We start from the raw sequence: 23,543 nt of genomic DNA, 5'->3' as shown, positions 1-23,543 counted from the left end.
TTCCATGGCATCCCAGCTCTGCTATTACACTCTAATATCCAGGAAAAGAAACAGATCACCCTTTCCTTCAAATTCCTCTCCTCCCCAAGAGGCAGAAGAACGTTTTTGACAGTCAACTCTCCTGAACAGCTTCATGCTAGTAGGGAAAGAGATGCCACAGCCACCAATCATCAGGAACCAGACCACTGAGCTTGGAGCACTCAGAACAGCCCTCTTTTCTCTTGCCTGCTTGGCTCCTCTGCTCCCTGCTGTCACACTCCTGATCCTGCAAAAACTGCTGGAAGCTGGCTCCTTTGAGAGCAAGTGATTGGTGGTGTGATGTCGGCTGCCTTTTGTTGGGAGGATGAGTAAGTAGGGGTTTAACTTTTATCCTTCTCTAACACTGGAAATAGCAGTTTAGCAAATCTGAGCCATCTGACAAGGGGCCACGTTCTCTTTTCTACCTGTCATGGACCTCCTGCACCCTACAGACTCTCACCTGATGTTTGCAGAGGCTGCCCTAACATTTTCCAGACTGTATGGAGGTGGGACCTTGTCACACACTGCTACTTCTGCTAATCTGATTACACAAACGAAGCAATGGACAACGAAAAGGGAGTGGTTTGGCTCACTGAGAATAAAATTCCCCCCAAGATACATCAAAAGTAAACCCCTAACACAGAATATCTCCGTTCTGGAGCGTTGCACATTCTCCAGGGGGGATACAGCAAGATTGAACTCAACAGACTACATTTCTCAGGGACTTCTAGCAGTCTCCTCCAGAGTAATCCACTGACTCCTGGGATATCCATGGTTTGCCAGTGGAAACCAATGACCTCAGGCACATTAGTGCATCCACATATAGAGTCAGACTCCTGGTAAACATCCTATAGCATGAGGAGCTCAGAGGGTACAGCGCTGTCCCCACCATCTCCGGCAGGAAGCCAGGCAGGAGAGACCGGACCAAGCTGGAGAGGAAACAAAGGGCTGTAACTGCTTCACCTTACAAAGCTGTGCAGAAAGGAAGGAAGAGATGTGTTTGAGAGTTACCCTGTGCAAGGCAGCAGCTGGTCTGGCATCCTTTTGGAATGAGCTTTTGTCTCTCCTGCAGAGCAGAGCTGTATACTAGGCTGGAGGGCTTGCACCTACGATATCATGGAATGGTTTGGGTTGGAAGGGACATTTAAAGGCCATCTAGTCCAACCCCCTTGCTATGGGCAGGGACACCTCCCACTAGACTGGGTTGCTCAGAGCCCCATCCAACCTGGCCTTGAACACTTCCAGGAATAGTACATCCACATCTTCTCTGGGCAACCTCTTCCAGTGCCTTGCCATCCTCACAATGAAGAATTTCTTCCTAATACCTAACCTAAACTATTCTCCTTAAGCTTGAAGCCATTCCCCCTTGTCCTGTCACTCTGTGCCTTGTCCAAAGTCCTCCAGTTTTTCTGGAGCCCTTTAAGGCACTGGAAGAGGCTCCAAGGTCTCCCTGGAACCTTCTCCAGGCTGAACAACCTCAACTCCCAGTCCGTCTCCTTAGTAGAGGTACTTCAGCCTCTGATCATCTCTGTGACCTCCTCTGGACTTGCTATGACTGGTCCATGTCCTTCCAGTGCTGAGGACCCCAGATCTGGATGTAGTCATCCAGATGGGGTCTCACCAGAGCGGAGTAAAGGTGCCCAATCACCTCCCTTGACCCACTGACCTTGGTGACAACCACTCGGGTCATCTGCTACTTGTCTCAACTTCTACACGGTTGGAATAAACACTCCTAAAGCAAAGCAGGCAGCTGGATTCCCATTGTACTGACCAGACTGGCATTGCACCATCACTCCAAAGACCAGGGAGCTCTCAGGCACAGCCCTGCAGCCCATGTTCCTGGAAAAGTGGGCAGAAAGCACCAAGGAAGCATTCCTGGAGGCCAGCACCAGCCTCCCTCTCCCAGGGCAGTCAGAGCAGGTCGGGAGGAGATGTTGGGTCTCCCCGGCAGTGCTGAGCTGGGCTGGCCCCAGCTCATTGTGCTTGGAGAAGGCGTCGAGGGCAGCTGACCTTACGTAACCGGAGAACAAAGCGGCTAAATAAAAACTGGAGCTGGGAACGGGCTGCGGAAGTGGGACACGGCTTTCCTGACTAATCAACCAGCATCTGAAGGAAACCAAACTCAATGGCAGGGAAACAACTGCATAAACACATCCCGAGGGAAGAAAGGGAGAGAGAGGAAACGTGGGGAAGACCATGGGGGCACTGGCCCCTTCCACCTCCACTCCTGCCCTTACTTGCTTGGCTGGCAAAGCCTGGAGTGTCAAGACAGAGAGCACAGCAGGGAATCTGCCACGAGCTCAAGGATTTCAAAGGGTGACCTTGCTCGTTTACCTGCAAAGCCACGAACTGCACATTTGGAAGGGCCTCAGGGATAGGAGACGATTGGGGCTGGGATGGATCAGCAGCTTCCCTCCCACTGCTGGCTTCAATGGCAACTCAGTCTGAAGTGGATGAAGACAATGGAGAGATTTTACCCTGGGGAAAAGTGCTGGAACCCTGCAGTCCCCACTCTGATGGGGGAACAGCATCCATGCTACTGCCAATACAGCACTGAACCACAGCACCCTAGGGAACCATCCCATACATCCCAGTATGAAACCAGTGACTCCAGAAAGGGATACACCTTCTCTTTGGTGCCAGCATGATTTTTGCGTGGGAAGGGCAGAGTTTTGGCTCACTTGCTCTCACCATTTGGGACCACACTCACACATGGGGATTTCGACTGCCCACTGTCCTGCTCCGAAAAGCTCTCCCTTCAAGCAATCCTCTGACAAAAGGAGTATTTTTCAGGAGCCTCTGATATTCCAGGCATAATCCAGGAAGGTCCTGGCCCGGCTGTGACCTTCAGTTTCCCTGAGGGAACTCCCCAGCAGCCCATCTAGTCTCAGCCTTGGGTGGTCAAAGCCAGACAGGACTGGGGCCATGATAAACGTCCAAACCCAATGAACCAGCTCCTTTTTCCCTCCCCAAAAACATCTGCCTTTGGTTAAAAGCCAATGACCCTGCAAAGCTCAGCCCCAAATAAATTCTTAAGGAACATATTTCTGGTGCATTATAGGGAAGAAGAAAATAGGTGAGGAAGCCAGAGCCCATTAGGACCTGTGTGGGGGCAAGTTGTCCCACCCTGGGGCAACGGGAGCTCCAGCTCCAGCAGATCTACTCCAGGAAGGGAGAGCCACACTCTTTTTAAAGGTTACACTTAAGGAAGTGAAGCCAGGTTGCTCTTCCAGATAGCTAACAGGGGCCACGGCAGTCGTTAGGATCCACGCCATCCAGCCTGCTATTTTTAGATCATCCAGAAGGAAGGAAACCTCAGACAACCATCAGTGTGAGCTGAACTGCAGCTTCTCAGCTGCTTGGCCAGCGCTGCAGGAGCCGCTCCACCCAGGCAGTCTCACTTCTGACAGTGGGAGGATGGATGAGACTTGCAGAGGGCTTGGGGAGGTTGCCAGCTCTGCAGCCCTCACCTCTCCATCGCAGAGATAAAGCTGCCAGCAGGAAACAGGTAGATCCACAAAAAATATCTGACCCTGAACAGCCCAAGACTTGAGCTGGTTGCTGGCGCAGACAGTTATAAGACCAGGGAGGGGTGAGTGATCCAGGACCTTTGGAGAAAACAAAGCCTGGGGATGGGAAAGCAAAGCCTCCCTCTCTGGTGGTGATTTTGCAAGGCCCTGTGGCTGCATCCTGTGCAGGGAGAGGCAGACTTGGCTCAGTGCTCGGGTTGCAATCCAAAGCTCACATGAAACGTGCTTTTGGCTGGGATGACCTGGCCTGGGGAGTACAGCTGGGAGGCCCTTAAATAGCAGCAGTGGAGGAGAAGGAGCAGCCAAGCAACTGTAAAGGATGAACCACAGACAAGGGAAGGTGGAAAAAATTTCCCCATGTGCTGGGATAATTAATGAAAGGTTGGTTTTCTTTTTTTTATCTCTCAAGTCTCCAGAAAATAGGATCGCCCCTCTTCATCTCTCTCCTGAGGTTTTGCCAGACACTCAGAGCAACATAGCAGTTCATAGCCAATGTGGGCAGCCTGGCACAGGAATCCCTCTGCAGATCTGGGGATGTTTTGGAGAGCTGGGATTGCAGCCAGCATCCCATCCTGCACTGATTCTAGGCCTCTGAGGGCTTTTACAAGGAGCAAAGAGGCTGGAACCCAAGGTCCCATAAAAAATAGGACAATAATGACATCCCTCCACACTGTCCTCTGGAGCATCCTGCTGCTAAACTAAGCCCCAAATCCCCAAAACGCAAACTAGGGGAAAGAGCAGTAAAAATAAAAGAAGCGCCCTGGTCTGCGGCATGGCAGACTCGATCCCCAAACTATGCTGGGTGGGGATGAAGACGTTGATTTATTACTGTAAAAGAAGCTTCTCCTTTGCCTGAGCAAACCTGACTCGTGCCATGGAACATGGAGAGAGCCCAGGAGTGGGGAGGCACGGAGCTGTGGCACAGGGGCACTCACTGGAGGAGCTCAGCTGGCCAGCCCTGGCTGGGACATGGAGCTCCACTGGGCCAGGTCGCGCATCGGAGCCATCGGAGGGACCGTGACCCTCCTCTGTCTGTCCTGCTGGGGAAGAAGCGATCTCAGCCAGCAATTCCAGGTCCTTCAGGATAACCTGCGGAGACAGGGATGGTGCAGGGTGAGCACACACAGGGGCAGATGGCTCGGTGAGCTTTTCTTTCCAAATCCACATACAGAGAGGGTTGAGGTGGGAAGCAAATACCAAATCCCAGCACACTGAGAAAGGTGTAAGTAAAAGAGGGCTACCTACAAAACTCCAAGTGGAAATTACACAACCAGGAATAGGGCTTGCTTTCTTCTTGTTCCACTTTGGGGAGGTCTGGGTTTTGCTTCCCCTTCATAACCACAGATTTGGGACAATACCAGCAAGAGCACAGGGATGTTCTGGGGGTAAACATCAGCCAGCTCCCCTCTACAAGGCAGCATCCCAGGGAAGGCTCAGCTCAGGACGTCAGGGCAGAGCTGCCACTTAGATATCATAGTTCTTTCTTTCCAGAAGTCACCAAATCAGTCTATATATAGCATTTCTGCAGAAGTTATTACCGGGTGGGTTTTTTTCCATCCTCAACCCTTCTCAAGTCTCAGGCTATTTTGGGTCCCCCTTCATTCAAATGTCCTTGGGTCGAGATGTTTCATCAGCCATCCCTGGTGCTCTAAGTGCAGAGGGGCTGTGCAGGGCAAAAAGGCTGCCAAAAAGGGTCGACTGCCACGTCTTTACTCCTCAACATCTGGCAGAGCACATCCCCAACCACCCATTGCCCACCAGCACAGTATCCCAGGCTTTCCCTGTGTTCTCACAAGGCATCTTTTTGAGGAGCTGCAGTTATATAGGAGTTTTAGTTTCTGAGCTAACATAGAAAACCCCTCCCCCTGGAAAAACAAAAAGCCAATTATGATTTTTTTTTTTATCATGCTAGAAAACACAGCCCCTGAAAATCAGGAAGAGGAGCTCCTGAGTTTTTCTTTTGCACAGATATCTTAAGCTGAGTGAATCTTTGGGGCTTTTTTTTTTGTAATTAAGGCTGATTTTCAAGCCCCCAGGAGCCACGGAGCAGGCAGTGTGCTGTCCAGGCTGTGTATGGCGTAGAGGCAGTGGTGAGGAAGCAGCCTGCCACGGGGACCACAGGGCTCCAGCATGCTTGGGAAGACCCTCTGCCTATAAACATGATTAAGTCTCAACCCACAGCTCCCAAGGGCAGCTGAAAGGCAGGGAAAAAAAATAAGACAACAACTTCTACTGCTGCCCCTGAAGAATACGGCACCTCCATGATGCTGTCAAGGCTGGGAGCTCATTGCCAGCATGGGAGGACCCTGCCATCATCAGCCTTCATCCTCTTCCAGGGAGAGGCCTCTGTGGTCCTGGCAGAGGGAAGACCTTGGTCCTCCCTCCCTGCCTGGATTTCAAGCATCTGTGGCTCAGACAGAGTGGTGCTGGCTGTGTTTCATTTCAAGTGCAGGACGCCCCTGAGCAGAGCTCAGGATGCCTGGTCTCCTGAAGCCCTGTGTAGATTCTCTAGTGGCTAATCATGTGACTCAGCTGAACTTGCAGCCTTTGAACAGGCACCAACTTGGGACTCAGGCTCTCGCAGTGGGGAAATAACACCCACAAAGGTTTCCAAGTCATGTTGGCTGAAACTGGCAAAGGGACTCAGGGCTTGGCTACTGGGGTTGGCAGGCAGGCAAGAGCCAGGGCTCTCATTCATGTGGTGCATTTTGCCAAACCCAACACAGCCAGGAGCTGAGGCCATATGTGGTTCATGTACAGCATGACCTAGCCACTTGTGACTAGCTCCCTGCTGCCCCGGTGCCCCCACCCAGCCACATCATCCAGCTTAGTCTTCACCAGCAGCTCCCACAGTTTGAGGAAACATGACCAAGCCCCCAGGCTGGGCAAAAATCAACCCTGCTGCCTCTCAAAGCTTTTAAGAGTCGTTACTTGAGGTCAGATCCTTAACCCGGAGCCTCATCTCTGAGATGCTGTTGGGATCAGGATGCTCCAGCCAGAGTAGCCAGGGCAGCAGTGACCAGCACCACTGCAAGGTATGCATGGACCTCTTGAGCTTTGCAGAGGTTAAGGGTTATCCCCCCCATGTAGGTTACAGGCAGGAGGTGGAAAAAGCAGCATAGGCTGAATTTTGCAACTAAAAAACATGGAGGAAATAACAAGCAGGAGGGGTCAGCACATGAGCACTGGGAGTAAGAGCAGGCAGCTGCAAAGACATGGGGTTTTCCAGCCATGGGAAAGAGGCAGGAAGCTCCAGCTCCCGCTGCCTCTTCCCCGCATGCTCCGGAGTGGGTTCCCAGCTGGGGACAGAGGAAAGGCAGGAGTGCTTGGTATGCACTGCACATCCCTGTGCTAAGCAAAGCTGGAGCTGGCGGCTGGCTTTGTGCAAGCCAGGAGGCTGTAAGAAAGCAATATCCTGCCATTGCCATGGCAACGACCGGCTGTGCCAGGAGCGAGCTGGTCCCATCCGTCAGGAACCCAGTGGCCGTCAGACCTGACAGCGCTGGAGCACGAGGGCCAGAGCCCTTCTCAGCTGCCAGGCGAAGGTGTGATCCTGACAGCCGGCCTGGAGGATCAACCCCCAAGGGCGTTTTCCCAGTCCCAAGGGGATTTCTGGGAAGGTTTTCCAGTGGTGATGAGACCTAGGAGTGTGCCCTGCTCTGGGCAAATGTGTGCCTGGTTAGTGTAAATAGGAAAAGCAGCAACATGATGGATGGGGAGACCTGTCCAATGTCTCAAGCCATTCCCAGCACAGGGCTGAAGAGCAGCACGTAAGAGGACAAGCTCTGGGTGGCCGGGGAATGAGAAGCAGGTTTTCAGACAGTTATAAATAAGCAGCTATTTCTCCTCTCTGAGAATAGGCAAGATTTCTCCCTGCATTGCCTCCAGAGCATGGATTTTGAGGGCACACACAACTGTCAGCTTCTCCAGATCTAGGTCAGGTTAATTTGCCGCTTGTTCTGGTTGAACGGAGCCGAGACCAGCTCTGCTGGCAGCGGCAGGGGGGGAAGGCAGCCCCCAGATGGAGTGTGCCGGACGGGATGCACCTCCCTGTGTGTGCAAAGCAGTGCCTTGGTGCTCCTGGAGGAGGGGGGGCATTTGCCTCTGGTCAGAACACAGGGCTGGCCCCAGCCCATGGCAGAGGAAGGGAAAGCGATCCCAGATGTGCTGCAGACCCCTGGGAGTGAGACTTAGCATCCCACAGCACATGATGACTACCAGGACACCAGAGCAGGCTGCAGCAGCAGCTCCTGGGGCACATGCAGTGGCAAGGATACGGACTAGCTCCTCCTTGCTGGTATTTACAGATAAGCTGGGAAAAAAAATAATAAATTAAAATGCCTTTGTGCAGCAGGGAGATGCTCCTGGGCGGCCTTGGATGTCCTAGTGAACATCTAGCATGCCCTGGGCAATGAAATGGGGCACTCAACATCAGGTTATTCTTGCCAAGGAGAAGATGGGAATTCAGCTGAAGCAAGATGCTACCAAGACAGAAAACAAGAACATCAAGGGCAGCAAAGCACTTCTTCAAAGGGGCCCAAGAATCCGTGAGGCTGTGGAAAACCCTACGGCATTTCCAGTATAGGCAAGGCAGGTGGTGGAGAGACCCAGTGGTAATGAGGAAAAGCCAAGGGTGCTGCTGGGTGCTTCCTCCTTCTCCACAACACAAACACAGCCCCTTTTGTTTTATATTTTTCCTCGTTCCAATGCTTTAAGCCATAGCCAGGGAAGGAGGTGAGCATGGGCAGGCAGTCCTGGAGCCAGGAGTGGCCAGGAGCGAGGCTGGCCGAGCCCCAGACACACACAGTGTGAAAAGCAAACTTGTGTCCTCCCTGTCTCCACCAGCTTTAAAGACAGAAAAAGAAAAGAAAACCCACAATTAATCTTCCCACACCAATTTAACCAAACCTCTTTTCAGGTCCCCGACACAGCAACTTTTATCCTCTGATCTTGCCAAGATCTATTTTTTATGCCTTCCCAGGAGAGGATGGGGAACAGAAGGAAGGCAGAAGGCCTGGAGGCTTCTCCTCTCCTCCCCAGGGCAAATCTTGCCAGGTCATGCTGACACATGCTCACAGCACTAGCAAATACAGCTGGCAGTGGGGAATGCACTTGGTAGTAGAGCCACAGCCATCCCAAAACAAGCTGGAACCTGAAAACTCCCTGTCCACTCTCCCGCTTTTGTAAATCCCCAAGCTGTCCCTGCTGCTGGGGGTGTGAGGGCCAGGCCTGCAGCACCCAACACTGCCACAGCTCAGAGCACCTCTTTAAATGTGTTTAATTAGTGCACAGGGAGCTTAACATGCCACCTGATGCCAGTCAGGGCAGGATGCCAAGAAGGTATTTCATAGAATCCCAGAATATGCTGAGTTGGAAGAGACCCACAAGGATCATCGAGTAATGGAATTCTTAAGGTTGAAAAATCCCTCTAAGGTCACTGAGTCCAGCCACTGTGCTCACAACTAAGCCATGTCCAAGTGCCACAAGTGCTATTTCTTCATGTATTGAAGGGCAAGGTCCAGCCAGCGGAACGGGGCTGGAACAGCCCTGGAGTATCCCTACAGGCCATGCTGTGGGAGACTGGATGACTGCAAACCCTTCAAATTCAACACCCACAGTCCCAGAGCTTATGACGGGCAAAGGGTTTGCTTTTATTTGCTGTCTCCCACCCACCACCTCCCTCTGCACACAGGGAACCAGGCACCCAAAGCCCAACTCACCAAATCCTGCATCCTACATCTCCATCCCACCCTGGACCCTCTCCGAGTCAGCTCCCCAGGACAGAGATTGCCTGCCCTCCATGGCAGACAGGTTTTCTGTGGTTTTAGTCTGCTCCATAACTTCACCCAGGAATGCTACAAGCACCAGCTCAAGCCCAGATTGCCAGTTTACCCCAGTTGTTCAGTGTACGTATAAACTGCATATGCATGTGTATACATAAATTAGGAAATCATGGTCTGAAACTGGTGCTAAGCCAAGAAGCTCCCTATGGATCCCACTCCCCACAAAGAAACTTCCTATTTCTGCAGGATGCAGTGCACGGATTATTGTTCAACCAGGTGGTCTCGAGTCCTCTGAAAAAGCATCACCCCACTTCTGCTTACAGGCTGCTTCCACCTATGGCAATCCAGGCTAACCGCATTTTCCACCATCCGACTGGAATGATACACATTTCTCTATACCCCATTTCAGTCCCAAGCTCACCCTCAGTGTAACTTCCCCCTTGAAAACCAGTAGCCTCCTTGCTTCAGTACCCCATAGCTTTGAGTCTCCCTCCGGAGAAGCTTTACCACCAAAAAAAGTTCAGGTAAAGCCAGGCATACATACATTACAGTTCTCCTCTTTGCAGTCTTTAGCTTACACCCTCTGCTTTGCATCAGGTCACAGTATTTCGGCTGTGGCAGATGAATGGCCGGGAGCTGGAGGACAATGGCTCTAAACCCAACAGAGCAAAGCTCCAAACCAAGCCATGCTAAGACAGCTATTTGCTTTGGCACAAGCCTTTGTTCAGCTTCATTGTACTGGGATCGGGTGCGATAGGAGAAGTTCGCCAGGATTTAGGGTGACAGCAGAGCTCAGAGCAGGGTAGAGACCTGGCTTTGAAATCCTGCAGTACTGCAGCAGGACATGCAAAGGAAAGAGATGACTGTCAGTATACCACCATGCCAGGGTTTTCTTCTCTTCTAGTTTGATACTGGAAACCCAAGAGGGCAGAACATTTCAGCTTCTTGTGGGAAGTCGGCTTGAGGGTCATGTAGATGTTCAAGTACATCACAAAATCTCAGAATGGTCTGGGTTAGAAGGGACTTCAAAGATCATCTGGTTCCAACCTCCCTGCCATGGGCAGGGACACCCTCTGCCTGATAAGGTTGCTCAGAGTCCCATCCAACCTGAACACTTCCACGGATGGGGCAAGCCACAGCTTCTCTGGGCAGCCTGTGCCAGTGTCTCACCATCCCCGCATAGAAGAATTTCTTCCTAGTAACCCATCTACACCTGCCCTCCAAAGTCAGTGGCAGCCCAGGCTCAGTTCATTCCCTCTAGGGAAGGTTACCAACTCTTGAGGAGACTTCTGAAGGAAGTACTTCTGTACTCAAAGCCTTGCCCAGCCACTGCATAAAGAGCAGGTTTTCATGTTAGCAGAGTTGAGGAAGCCAGAGTCTACTCTGCTTCACATCAGACACCAGCTCCACCTCATGCGTCATTCCTGCATGATTCAGACAAAAGTCCCAGCACAACTTCCAACCCCCAACAAGATTGAGGCAAGCAGATAAGCAAACAGGAACACGTTCAGCCCTAAAGAAACCACTCCATTTTGGAGCCGGAAAAAGGAGAACAAAGCAAAGAAAGAAACTGAGTAGTGTCACTGCTTCATGGTTTTCTGAGATGCCCCAGTTCCTGTTGTGCTCACTTGAGCTCAGTGCCTGGATCCACTCAGAATCCAGGGAACTGAAAGGCTACATCCAGAGCTCCCTTTGCACCATGAACTTGCAGGAGGCAATTTGAATAACCTGTCTTCTTTTCTGAAGTGCCAATCAGCAGTGCCAATCAGCAGTGGTGCCTTTAGCCTGCAGGTGGAAAAGTCCCACCCACTGCTCCCAAACAGCACTTTCTGACTTTTCACCTTCCCTAACATCAGTTTTTCAAACAGGGCAGCAAGACTCATACGGATGAACCGAGCAGACAGTGTAGAAAAACCCACTCCCAGCAGGATCTGGTTACATCTTGTAAGGAAGTTTTCAAGCACATCAAATTTTAAGCAGGGCTTTTATAGATTGCCTTCAAAGCCAGGTCTCAAACACAGGACAGAACATCTCCCTGTCGGGGAAGCACAGGAAGCAGCACGAGGTGACGCAGTGCAGCAGCACAGCATCTGACAGCCAGGAATCCTGGATCCTGACTTGTCTACATATCAAAGGGAACTGCTTGTTTCAGCTTAGCTCCAACTTCTCTGTGCTGCCTTTGTGAATCTTAACTAGGTCTCTTGACCATTTCTTTACTGGCACAGGAGAATTGGGTAGGAAGGGGAATAGGAGAGAAGGCAGAGATGACTCAGGACACTGCAGATGCATCATGAGATGCTGGCCCCTGTTTAGCACAGTGGAGGTGGTGCAAGACCCTGTGCTACTTGAATGACAAAAACAGGCATGAGAACTTAAGGGGCATGGATCTCATCCGCTCCATCCAGCGTGAGCCCTTCTTTGCTTTGGGCTTGATTATTTATGGCAAGTGCAGAGAGAGACTGAGATCACCTCAGCAAGACAAGACCTTAAAAATAAGGTGCCTGAGCACAGTCTGATTTCAGTCTGATGCCCGGACTAGCACTGACCCTCCAAACCCAGACTGTCCTTTGGTGATGAGCTGGTGACAAACAACTGTTCCAGGGCACATCAGCAGAGTGACAGGTAGCCTCCAAACTGTGTACAGGGGCCAGGGAAACGCTAGGCGCTACAGAAGGATGTTCAACCTTGTTGGGAATACAGATGATACCAACACTGCTGTCCAGCAGGTTCCCTTGGGGAGGGCAGCATCACAGGATGAAGACAGCAAAAAAAACCCCTCTGAAGATGTGTGTACACCTTGTGCTACACCACACAACGTACACAGCCCGATCTGGAAAGAGGCGGGAGATGCCTCCTCATCAGAGCGGATGTTTAGCTCACTTAGGCCCCCAAGCCGACCAGGTGATCCCCAGGCTGTTATCCAGGAGCTTCTGGGGGTCACAGTCCGCTCCAGGACAACATGACTGTGCAAACAAATACTGCACTGGCTAAGCAAGCACCTCCCTTTTCTAACAGGCACTGACATAGCAGGTTAAGTAGCTCAGAGTGTCCTCATCATTCCCAAAAATGTCCAGCTCAAAACCCCCCTACTATTTCAGTCATTTCTATTTCCTCCGCAGAGAGCAGCAAATCTGGTTGACAGCCAGCTGAGTGGTGGTGTTTAATGGATTGACTCGTCTATGGATTTCCTTAAAAAAAAAAAAAAAAGCCACCTCCAAACATTTAAATAAATAGAAGCCAGGATTAAATAAATCAGCTTAAAATTACTTTTGCGCCATTCCCAGTTATGTCACATGGAGGAAATGCATCACCAGGGTCCTTTCTTCACTGTTTTTTTCAAATATTAATAAGCAGTGTAATTGCAACATGACTCACTGCGATCTCCTGCCAAGCTGGAGAGACTATCTGCAAGATGCAGGCTTTCTAGAGCGTTGCAAAGGCAGATGTGTGCTTGGGGACTCTTTTGGAAAGGTTTGCACTGTAAGCAGCAGGGGATGGAAAATGGCCAGGCAGTTGCTTGCCTTTGCAAGTCATTCCCTCACTTGCTCATTCCCTTCCCTCCTCTCTTAATGATCCCCTCGCACATGGGATTTACTGCAGGATTGGAGTTTGGTGCTCTGAGCATATAAGGCACAGCATAGCATGTGATTTTTATTCCATGAGGAAGGTCTGGACCGAGAAACCAGCCAGGATCATTTGTACTTCCAGGCAAGAGGATCCAGCTGATGGTGGAAGCTCTACCAGTGCCTGGGCCAGCTGTGGGCCATGCTGCTGGCCTCCCACCCAAGCACTAAAATGCCCCAGGGAACAACTTAGAGAGGAATAAGACAACAACACCACCAAAATTGAGATGACTGGAACCAGGGGAGAGGGGTGAAGAAGCAAGACAAGGAAACAGGAAAATGGTGCAGCACTGTGGGAGATGAAGGGCAACAGCAGAGCAAGCTGGCTCAGTTTGCTGTCTGATTATCTTTGCTCACTTCCAAGCTGAGTGGTTCCCAGCCAACCTGATGCCACTGAGCATCTACTGCAGCCCTACCAGGCAATGCTGCTGCTGCCCTCCAAGCAGTGGGTGCTGCTTAAACGGCTTATGATATAGATTTGGCAGCACCAGCTTGGACACAATCCCCCTTGCATCTTTACAGAGGTTGTTGCAAGGCACCTGAATTCCCACTCAGCAAGGATCTGACCATGACTCAGCCCCAGGGGTGAAGCCCCATCTGCCTTCCCAGGCAGGCAAAAAGGATTCTTAGGAGCTGGATTTGAAGGGTCAATTCTCAGAGATGGAGAACAAGGTTTATACATCAGAGAACCCCCAAGACAGCAGGATTTTCAGCTGAGCAAGTACCTACAGGCTCTGCATCGGGTCTTCTTCAGTTTGGCCAACAGGGTAAAACCCCTCAGTGCCAACATTGGCCAAGCATCACAAAATACCTCAGTTCCACCAAAAAACCCCAAAACCCCAGTAGATGTGGAAGCAGCAGGCTTCCAGGATTTCTGCAGCAGCTGCAGCACTTACCTCATCCGACTCGTCTGAGAGGGTCCGCAGCAAGATGGGGAAGAGGCTGTCGGTGTGTCGGAACATCTGGAAGCAGAAGGATGGGTGGGCATCAGTCCTACAGGCCAGGTCATACACAGCCACAGGACACCTGCCCCGAGGGAGGCTGCCAAGAGCTTCACCAGCATTTTCCATCTAAGCTGGAGAGCTCTTCTTCCTCAAGCTACAGGGTATCTGGCAGCCAAAGCCTTCTCAGAAAAGGCAGGTAGACACACACTTGCAGGTAGACACAATTACAATTTGCACTCCTATCAAGGCAATGGAACAAGCTGGGAGCTGACAAACTCAGCTGAATGCTGAGTCCCCAACCTACCTTACGAGGAGTCTTGATGTACAAGTGGTAAAGCCATTTCAGGACTGCAATTCTGGTCATCATCCCAATGGATGTATCACTGAGGTGGTAGTCCAGCACCTGAACTATTCCATCCAGGTTCAGGGTCACCTGGATCCTCTCACAGCTGCATGGAAAGAAGAGAGGCTGCTTCAGTACTGTAAAGTCCAGCTCATTCCTCCCATTGTGGGGAAGTCTACAACACTCCAGAGGCTGCATCAAACACCTCAGCTCAAACCCTCACTAGATGAAAGTCACTAGACCAGGTTCCTAGTCCAGCCAGCCCTTGAACATTTCCAGAAATGGGCCATCCACAGCTGCTCTGCAAAACCTCTGCCAGTATCTCACCATGCTGTGAGTAAAGAGTTTCTTCCTAACATCTAATCTAAATCTCTCCTAGTTTAAAACTGTTCCCCCTTGTCCTATCACTATCTACCTATGTAAATAGTCACTTTCCTTTTGTATAATGCTTTGGAAGCAACAGAAATCTTTGAGGCTTTAAGGGTTACCACTTTTCCCAAAACAGCTGGTACCTACGCATGAGAAGGCACTACTCTAAATTAAAACAGTAGCATGTCTGTGTGAGAAACTGGTCCATACTGCAGTTGCCAGATTTGGGGTTCAAAGATTAGAGATCCATAAATTCCATTCAGAATCCACCTCAAGGCTGACCCGCTCAAACAGCTTCAGAGAACATTAACCCATGTATTCAAACTCCAATCTGATGAAGGCATCCAGGTTCCACTGATCCCAATGGATTTGGGCTGGCAACTGCAGATGGTGCCCTGTCTGGCAGCGGGTTTGGGATGCAGCTCTCTGCTACAACACTGTCTTGAGACCTTCATCTTGCTTCCCAAAAGATCAGGATAACCCTTCATCATAAACAAGAGACGAAAGGAAACAAGTCCCTTAGTTCGCCAGGACATTGTGCCTGTTAGAAATTGACGGTTGCTGCAGACTCTTAGCTCTTGCTCCTCCAGTTTTTCTCCCAAATAGCTGGGACCTGCATTGGGACAGGTGACCCCAAAAGAAGTTGTCATGATATGGCATTTTTATGTTCTGATTGTGATCCTGAAATCTACCTGATGGTTTCCCACTTCCTTGACAGCAAGGATATGGGAAGTACCTGTCACAGGAGACTCATTTAAGGAGAGGTAATGGTTAGAACCAAGATGGTTGGAGAAGACCACCAAGGGGAGGTTGCACTCAAGAGCCATGTCACGCCTCTCATATCCAAGCTACTGAATTATTCAAGGCTGGACCAGGCTCTTGCCGATTTTTCCAGTGTGCACAGAACTGCCGTGCATCTTGTTTGATAAGAAATCCTAAGGGGCAGATCTCACGGTATAATTTGCAAGTAGAGCTGTGGCTTAATAGGATTTGATCTTCCCCAGGACACACGTTGTAAGGGCGAGACAAGAAGGCTGCAGCCCCTCAGAGCCCTGCGGGGATCTGACTGCTTGATCTGCCTCACGTAACAGATGCTGGAGGCTGCAAATTGCATTTCACTTTGATGTTGAAAACAACAGCCGAGGGCCAAATGCTCAGACACACGGAACTGAGGGGAAGGAGGGACCCAGAGCATGAGGAGTTTGGGAGAGATGTCCAAGGGAGCAGCATCCCCGTCCATTTAAGCCAGCCCGAATGAACACTGCATTTGGTTTTCCTACAAAAGCATCTCCCATGGCAGCTGCACAGCCTGCCATGCTCCCAGGCTTCAGACGGAAGAGGAGAACGAAACCTTGACCCGGTAACACCTCCACACCAAATATACTCATTGTCTGCACAGGATGGGGAAAAAGAAACATCAGGGTAATGCATGTTCTCAGAGGGAAGAGGCCAAAAGGACAGCACAGAGAATTGGTGCCTGAAGCTGGGCAGTTTGGAGGTGGCTTTAATGCTGTCACATCCCACCAGCTCCGTGCTGCTGTGAGGTAAGTGGACGGGATGCGAGGTGCCATGGGCTGCCACAGAACTGTTAAGTCTGCTGATGCTGGACTTCTAACAGCACAGTAGAAACTTGCTTCTACAAGCAATTTCCAATCTGTTTTGTGCCAAAATCACTAGTGAAAGCCCCTTCTTCATCACTGCTCATGATGCAGCACCTGGGTGGAGCCTGGGTGGCTCAAGCCAAAACCCACCCAAGCAGACCCCAAGAGGTGGCTGGGAGCACCGGGCTGACCTGGAGCCAGGCAGTCCCCAGCCATGCCCCAGCCATGCTCTGTGGCTCTGCTGGGCTCGGCTCCCACTAGAAGGGATTGCAGCTGGGAAAAGCTCCTCACTGGCTACCCTCTGCCTGCAGCTGCCGAGATAAACCTTTTAGGGGGGGTTGCTGGTGGAGAAGCAGTTCCTTTACTCAGCACAAAAGCCAGGCACCACCATGAAAGGTGAGGGGTCCGACAAACATGGGAAATTGGGCTAAAAACCTCCCACCAACCACAGTCCTCTGCCTCTGGGACAGAGTGGCACCAGACTACTGTGGGCTACCCCCTTTCCAGGGGTTACGGCAGCAGCCGAGCATGCTGCAGCTCCAGAGCCAGGCACGCAGCTCGGCCTGGCTCTCCTTAATCCCCAGGCAGGAGGGAGAGGGAGCAGCAGTAATGGCATTGCGTTACTGTGATCCTCCGGGCCTGCCACGCCGGCTCCAGCGCCGGCATCTGCGGCAGGGCAGATGTCAGATGCAATCACTTCCATCTAACCCACTACCCCAGATTCTCCTCCGGACGATGAGTGTGGCCCTGGCACCACCCCTGCCGTTCGCCTGTGACAGCGAGAACATGTTTTTAGGGCAAATTGAGCAATGATGGGGGTTGTGTCAGGCTCTTACTTCTGGATACTGGGAGTCTTTGCTCAAGGTCAGTGGTGGGGCAGAAGACCCATCCCCCAGCACATCCCCCCATCTCAGAAAGCACCCTTCAGCGTAAGAACTGAGCTTACTTTCCCACTACATTCAATCCACAGCAATGTTTTTCACTTCATGTCCTTTATCAACCCATTTTCTCACTTCTCCCCTTTCTTCAAGGGCTTCTGCCATCTCTCTCCTCAGCAGTCACCTTTTCTCTGCCAATGCCTGAGCTGTCATCTTTCTCCTGGCCTCCTGCCTGGCCCAGCTGCTTTCCTGACCCCATTTTCAGACAAGGTTAAGGTCCAGGCCAGGCTCTAGCCTTTAGGCAAGCCCAGCAAAATGGCCTTGCCAAGGGTGGAAATATCCAGGTTCTTTCATTGTGGTCCAAGTCACAAGGGCAGCTCCCATACAGGCTGGCAGCTGTGCTGCTCAATGGGCTTGAGCCAGCGGCCAGGACATAAATAGCTTTGCTATTGGTCCCACAAGCTGTCACTTTCTTGCCCTCCATCACTCTCATTTCAGTGCTCTCGGCTTCCTTCTGCTTACTGCAGTTTCCAAGATCTCCCAGGGAAATGATAAAGCCAAGGTCTAGGCAGAGGCATCCAGTCCAACGAGCTGTAGATCACCGTGACAAGGGCTGGGGCAGCGTGCCTGAGGTCCCCCTCCAGCTCAGCCACCCAAGCATGAAGTGCGAGCAGCAAAGGGAAGCCATCTCCTCACTCCAGGCTGGAAAGAAGGGCAGGAAGAGCCACCCTGGACCTAAAAGCTGTGCAGGACAAGCTGCTGGAGAACGGGATTCCAAGGCAGGCTTGGTGCCTTAGCTCAAAGCAAGCCATCATGCTGCCTCTTCAGCCAACCATCCCCCGGGTACTGCAGAGCACCCAACACCATCCCTACCCTCCACCAAAGTGTTCCCACCACCACGAGTTCCCCAGCTGCACCTTCAAGGTGCATCAGGCTCTGGGCATAGGGGTACAGCAACTTACAGCATGAGACAAGCAGCAGCTATTTTAGCCTTGTAGTAAGCACTACCACATTCAAAAGCCTGGTTTAAATGCAGGCTTGGGCAGTTCAGCCACGTGACAGCCACTTGTTCTTTCTGCAGAGCAACACACAGCTTTACATGTCTATGTGTTGCTGACCACCACCTAAAGCATGAAGCCTTCCTTGCATCAGGAAGTACCACAAACGCTCTTCTTGGAGATTTCATGTCCCTCATCTAGTTTGGTGAGGGACTGTGGTCCCATCAACCTTGTCCCATCACCCAGACGGCCTAACACTGACTGCTTCCAGCTGTGCCCGACCCTCTGCCTGGTAGGACCATCAGGAAGTTGTCTCAAACTGTCCAGGTCTTGTTTTGAAACACCAATGCAGTTACAAGAGCCTTACTTTCCAGCTGTTTTGGTCCATTGACGCAGGACAGACATCTGGATCTTCTCCTGCGGCAGCTCAGACCGACGGAAGGAAGCCCGGGCTCTGCTCCAGCAACCATGCTTCCACCTCCCCTTCCTGATCCAGGCTCACACCAGTGAATGCAGCAGCAGCATGCTCAGCCAGGCCACAGGAAGGATCCAGTGCCTTTGAAACATGGTTCTGGTCCACTTCCAGTGACAGTTTTTGCAGAAGGTGGAAGTGAGGCCCCCCATCTGGATGGGGAACCCCAAAACCCCTCCAGCCCTGCGTAGCCAGGCTCTCCCAGCAGCCAGTTTCTGTCTTGGCACAGACACGGTCTCCATTTCCTAGTGGATGCCACCAGGAAACTCCCTCCAAGTAAAGCTGGCAAATACTTGGAAAGCATTTTGGAGCATGTTTTAGGATCAAGTGTGTCAGTCTGTAGCCACAGGCATGTGCCCAGCATCCATGTATTAAGCATTCACGCCTTGTCATCTTCTTGGATGGCACCTTCCCAGAACATGGCCCTCTGCAGACGCCAGGCCATGATCTCCTCTGCCCCCACTGACCAAGGTCCTCCCTTCCCTGCTGCTGGAGCACTGTCCCTCTGCAGCCGGCTGGGGAGGGCAGGGGAAGGGGCGTGAGAGCTGGATGCTTGGCATTGGGCCATGCTCCATCATTTGCTCGACAGGGGAGGCTGGGAGAAGGCGGGGGGGGGGGGGCCGGAATGAACAAAAACAGAAGCAAAGAGTGACTTCATCTTAAAAGGCAGCTGCAACTTCCTCTGTTTGCAGGCTTTCCAGCTTTTCCCAGCAACGCAACGGCTTCCTGCGGTCCTGCCTTGACACCCAGTGGGCATTCAGCGTGCTGGCAGCTGCCGCTCCCCGGTGTGAATTATGGCTGCTGATGGCCACGGGTGCCAGCTATTGCCTCCCTCCGGCTCCAGCGCCAAGCCAGACAGCCTGAGCGATGGATGGAGCACTAGGCAGATGTCCAGGGCTCCCGTCAGCCACATACAGCCCTCCCCCCAATCCTGTGCCAGTCCCTCACAACAGATGCCATGGCAAAGATGTTTCAGGTCCCAGCGCTGGAGCAGCAGAGAGGTCGCACAGGGCAGGTAAACCCCACAGTAAAGCCTGGCGTTTCCTGCTGAAAAGGGCTTAGGAGGGCTCAAGAAAAAGCCCCTCTGCAAAACCAGGTCTCTTAGAGATATGGAGGGTCTTGCCTTCTGTCCCAGATGGTTTTCCCTGGTGCTTGAGGTGCTGACAGAGCATTTCAGCTCAAGCAGCTGTTCTCCTCCTGGCTCTCGGTGACATTGGGACAAGTCACCCCAGCTCTCCCTGCTTCTGTTCCTCTTCAGTTTTCACTCCCTCTCTCCCTCACGTGCAAGATCTTCAGCACAGAGCCACCATGGCTATCACTTGTCCTCCTGACTCGATGCCTCTTCTTTTTCTTCCCCCACCCTCTTTCCCATTTCAGCCCTATGCACATCCACTTCTGCACTTGCTAAACTTCAAGAGCCGAGCAGGGTCAGGATACGGCAACCACAAAAAAGCCAGGGAAAGTCATTTAACCACCATAAACCAACATTTAGGTGCAAATGAAATGACCTGTACTTCCATGAGAGAAAAAAAATTAAGGGCATCATTAAGACCAAGGAGTAGCTGGGCTGTGCAGAAGTGCAAAAAAAGGAACAGAGAGTACAGACCATCAACCTGAAAAGCTGACGCTTGCACTGCTCTGGGATGTGTTGTGATGGGCATCACGCTGTTAGGAAGCAGCTAAAGCAAGGCATCCTATTTTGGGGATCACAAAAACAAATAAAAATAAGCATCAGCACAATGAAGTGTCGGAACTCACTACCTCAGAGTAAAGGAACTGCAGGCAGCAGGAGGAAAGGAAAGCTATTAGAACAGATAGATTTGGCCCCCAATTCAGACAGCTGGATGGGAAGAAAGGTATTTGCAGGAGAGATGATTTAGATGAAGTATTGGGAGAGATCATGCTGGGCACAGAACTGGTGCAGGGCTGACTAATGCCACACAAGGCAGGCAGGAGGCCAAGACCTGTGCAGCCCTAGGTCCAGCCCCATAGCCCTGTGCTGTGGTGGGCCGCCAAGACAGCAGCATGGAACTGGGTCAGTCTCTTTGAGGGAAGAAACACCTCAGTTCATCCTAAAGTCAAGTCATTTTGGTGTAAATACACCAGAGAGAAGCAATTCCTAGAGCATCCCCAGTCATCCACCCTACTGGAACCAAGAGACCCCCATCTGTCTCCCAGCCCAGCATCTGTCAGTCATTGTCTGTACCCTAAGAAGCTTTCTCCTCAAGTCCCTCTGAAGCAACAAACAGACCCTACCTGGTTACTGTGAAGACTCCGCTGTTGCTGGAGTCACCAGATGCATCCAGAGAACCTGGGGGCAGAAAAACAGGAGACACAGCTAGTGGGGTGATGGGGAAGGTAGACAGCAGGACTGGGAGGCTGGAGAGCTGCATGACCTTCTGCAAAGATATCACCAGTCATGGCCTGAGGGTCCAGGGACCCAAGGGATCCCTCCTGCCTACAGTAAGCATTCTACACTCCTTGTCAAGCCCTTCCCTGCTGCCAGACAAGCTGGCACAGAACTGCACTTACCCAGCAAAATGCAAGTGGGCACAGCTTCAGATCTCTGCCCCAAACTGGGTCCCCTCCTCTGTAACAGAGGCCCAGACACATCCTGCTGATGGTTTCAACCATTCTTAAAGAAGTAGCTCAGAACTGCAGAGCTGCCTTTGACTCTCCTGATTTCAATGCCTAAAGATACCACATGCACAGTGAAGGTAGAATCCAACCCAGGACATCTCCACCTGGCCACAGCCTGACTCCACATCGAAGCTAAGTGACTCAAACAGCTTTCCAACCTCTGCTCCCTGCTAAAACTGGGTCTTACAAGCATGGTGACAAAGCATGACAAGATGAACTTGACTCTTTGTGCCCCCTTGTGCCAACAGCCTCTACTCACACAAGCAACATCACTCCATCAGCATGCCTGGACAGCAGAGCTGAGTTTCTCATAGAAAGGCATCAGTTTTATCTGATCCTGCCTGCTTCAAGGTGCAATTTGACACCAGAGGGGCTAAGAATAAAGCAATTAAGCTTTCTGTTGATATTTTAAAGCCCTTCTGTGACAAATTTTAATACAAGAAGGTATTCTTGGGACAAACAAGGAATAAAAAAGTTTTTGCTGCTGTGCTACAGCAGTAAATTTTTCTGCTTTCTCTCTTCTAGTAAGAAAACCTGTACAGAGTTAGGTAATGAAAGCTCTTGCACCTTTATTGAAGACTAAGATGCTTATTTAGACTGGTATTTTGAGGTGCCTGGGTCCACATTATGGATAGAAATAAAAAAAAGGAGGAGGAAAAAGAGCACTGCATTGGCCGGGAATCGAACCCGGGCCTCCCGCGTGGCAGGCGAGAATTCTACCACTGAACCACCAATGCTGTCCTGCATGCTGCCTCCGCGCTTGCCGCCTCCTCCTGCCACCCCAAACGCCACCCATGCCCACACTGCCACCCCTGCCAGCCGCACCCTGCCTCGGCAGCTCCCCTGGCAGCTCCCCGCCTTGCACTGCTGCTGTTGGACAAGAAAACCCTTCAGTCTTAATCCCATCCTCCTGCTCCCTCTCATGGCAGGATTTTCCAAAAGCCACTGGTGGGCGTGTTATAAGGAGAGCACCGGGCTGAAGGTGCAGCTTTAGAAGAACACCTATCAGCCCTCGTGATTTAAACACTAACACATATTTCATACATCTGGACAACAAAGATGTGTTGTGCCAGAAGAAACGTTTAGTCATGCCAGCACAACAGCATCCAAGGGATGTTGGAGGGCTAACACCACTGCTGTTCCCAGGCATTGATTCATAGGGACCACTTAGTTTCTTTTCACTTGAACCCTCCTTCAGGTCTCCCATCCCACTTGCAAACTTCTGCCTTTTATGTGCTGGAAATCTTAGGACTGGGACAATACCTGCCAGATGGTCTGGAGAGCACCATGAATCTGGAAAGGATCCAAAATTCTTCTTTTTGTTCTCAACCCTTCCCCACCACAGACATTCTCCATGCACGTGGTTGATGCTCTACCAGGACTAACACAGCTCTCTGAGTTCTCCTTTGGGTGACGATAGCTGCTCCCAAACTAAAAGTTATCTTTTTCAGGTCAACTTGATGACTAAGTTGAAGGGGAGCATGGTGAGAGGATGGGGATGCTCACCAGGGCATGCAGCACTGCAGCACCACTTGGGCTCCAGGTCAGAGCAATCACCCTCTTATGCAGACTACAACAAACGTGTCTGTCTCAGCAGAGGATCATCTGTGCAACAGGTCTCCAAAGAAAGCATAGAGATCCCATGTGCTCTGAGCTGCTTCAGGACACCAAATCAACTCAAGAACTTCTCTTGAGAACATTCCCTTGACCTTCCTCACACCTCTAATGGCCCAGACCAACTGAGACTCACCGGTGGTCACTGCCTCTGGCTTGGAGAGGGATTCCTCCGAGGTGGGCTTTGCTGGTATAGTCATTGATGGCTTGGCCTCATCCATTTCATCATCCTCTGGGATGACCAGCTTCATCAGGCTCTGGTTGCACACGTTCGCCACCTCCTTGATGTCTGAGTGAAGGCAGTGTAAGGAACACGCAGTCCCACACATGGGCAGGTGCCAGCCACAGAAAAGCCACTGCAGCCCCACCCAGCTACTGCAACCCCCCTCACATCCAAAGGGCCAGTGTGGGTGTTAGCACTTGGTGGGAGAACTTCTCCTGGACCTGCACTCCAGGGGCAGGAAACAGGCACTGGAACAGGCACTTCCCTGTGGGTTGCTGTGGCAGGAATGGGAGCAGCTCTGAGTTACAAGGATACTCTTCTTGCGATCATCGTAGGAGAGACACGGCAGGACAGCGGTCAGGATCCCTGAGGAGTAAGGCAGCATCACCCGGCCAGCCAGCTGGATGAACTCCCGCATCCAGCACATGGCTGTCAGCTGGATCAGCTCATCTGGAAGACATGGGACAAGCAAAGGTGAGACAAAGGGCAGCACTGGCTCCAAAGGCC

The 23,543-nt window shown here is 51.5% G+C and overlaps 1 protein-coding gene and 1 non-coding gene across 4 annotated transcripts in view; both read right to left on the bottom strand.

The window, feature by feature from the left end:
* Window positions 1-23,543, bottom strand: part of VAC14 (VAC14 component of PIKFYVE complex) — a 65,671-nt gene that overhangs the window by 26,751 nt on the left and 15,377 nt on the right. For all 3 annotated transcript variants that reach the window (XM_032121797.1, XM_032121798.1, XM_032121796.1), the window contains 6 exons: window positions 23,352-23,486; window positions 22,950-23,102; window positions 20,816-20,870; window positions 14,203-14,347; window positions 13,851-13,916; window positions 4,484-4,637 (listed from right to left, as the gene is read on the bottom strand). In XM_032121797.1, coding sequence (XP_031977688.1) covers window positions 4,484-4,637; window positions 13,851-13,916; window positions 14,203-14,347; window positions 20,816-20,870; window positions 22,950-23,102; window positions 23,352-23,486 — 708 coding nt within the window. The remainder of the gene's footprint in view (window positions 1-4,483; window positions 4,638-13,850; window positions 13,917-14,202; window positions 14,348-20,815; window positions 20,871-22,949; window positions 23,103-23,351; window positions 23,487-23,543) is intronic.
* On the bottom strand, window positions 21,866-21,936 carry TRNAG-GCC. The gene has a single exon. It is a non-coding gene; the product is annotated as a tRNA-Gly (tRNA).

The sequence above is a fragment of the Corvus moneduloides genome, chromosome 12 (assembly GCF_009650955.1).
Source record: "Corvus moneduloides isolate bCorMon1 chromosome 12, bCorMon1.pri, whole genome shotgun sequence".
Classification (NCBI taxonomy): Eukaryota; Metazoa; Chordata; class Aves; order Passeriformes; family Corvidae; genus Corvus; species Corvus moneduloides.
The sequence above is the reverse complement of the archived record's forward strand: the minus strand, read 5'-3'. Positions and strand labels throughout refer to the sequence as shown.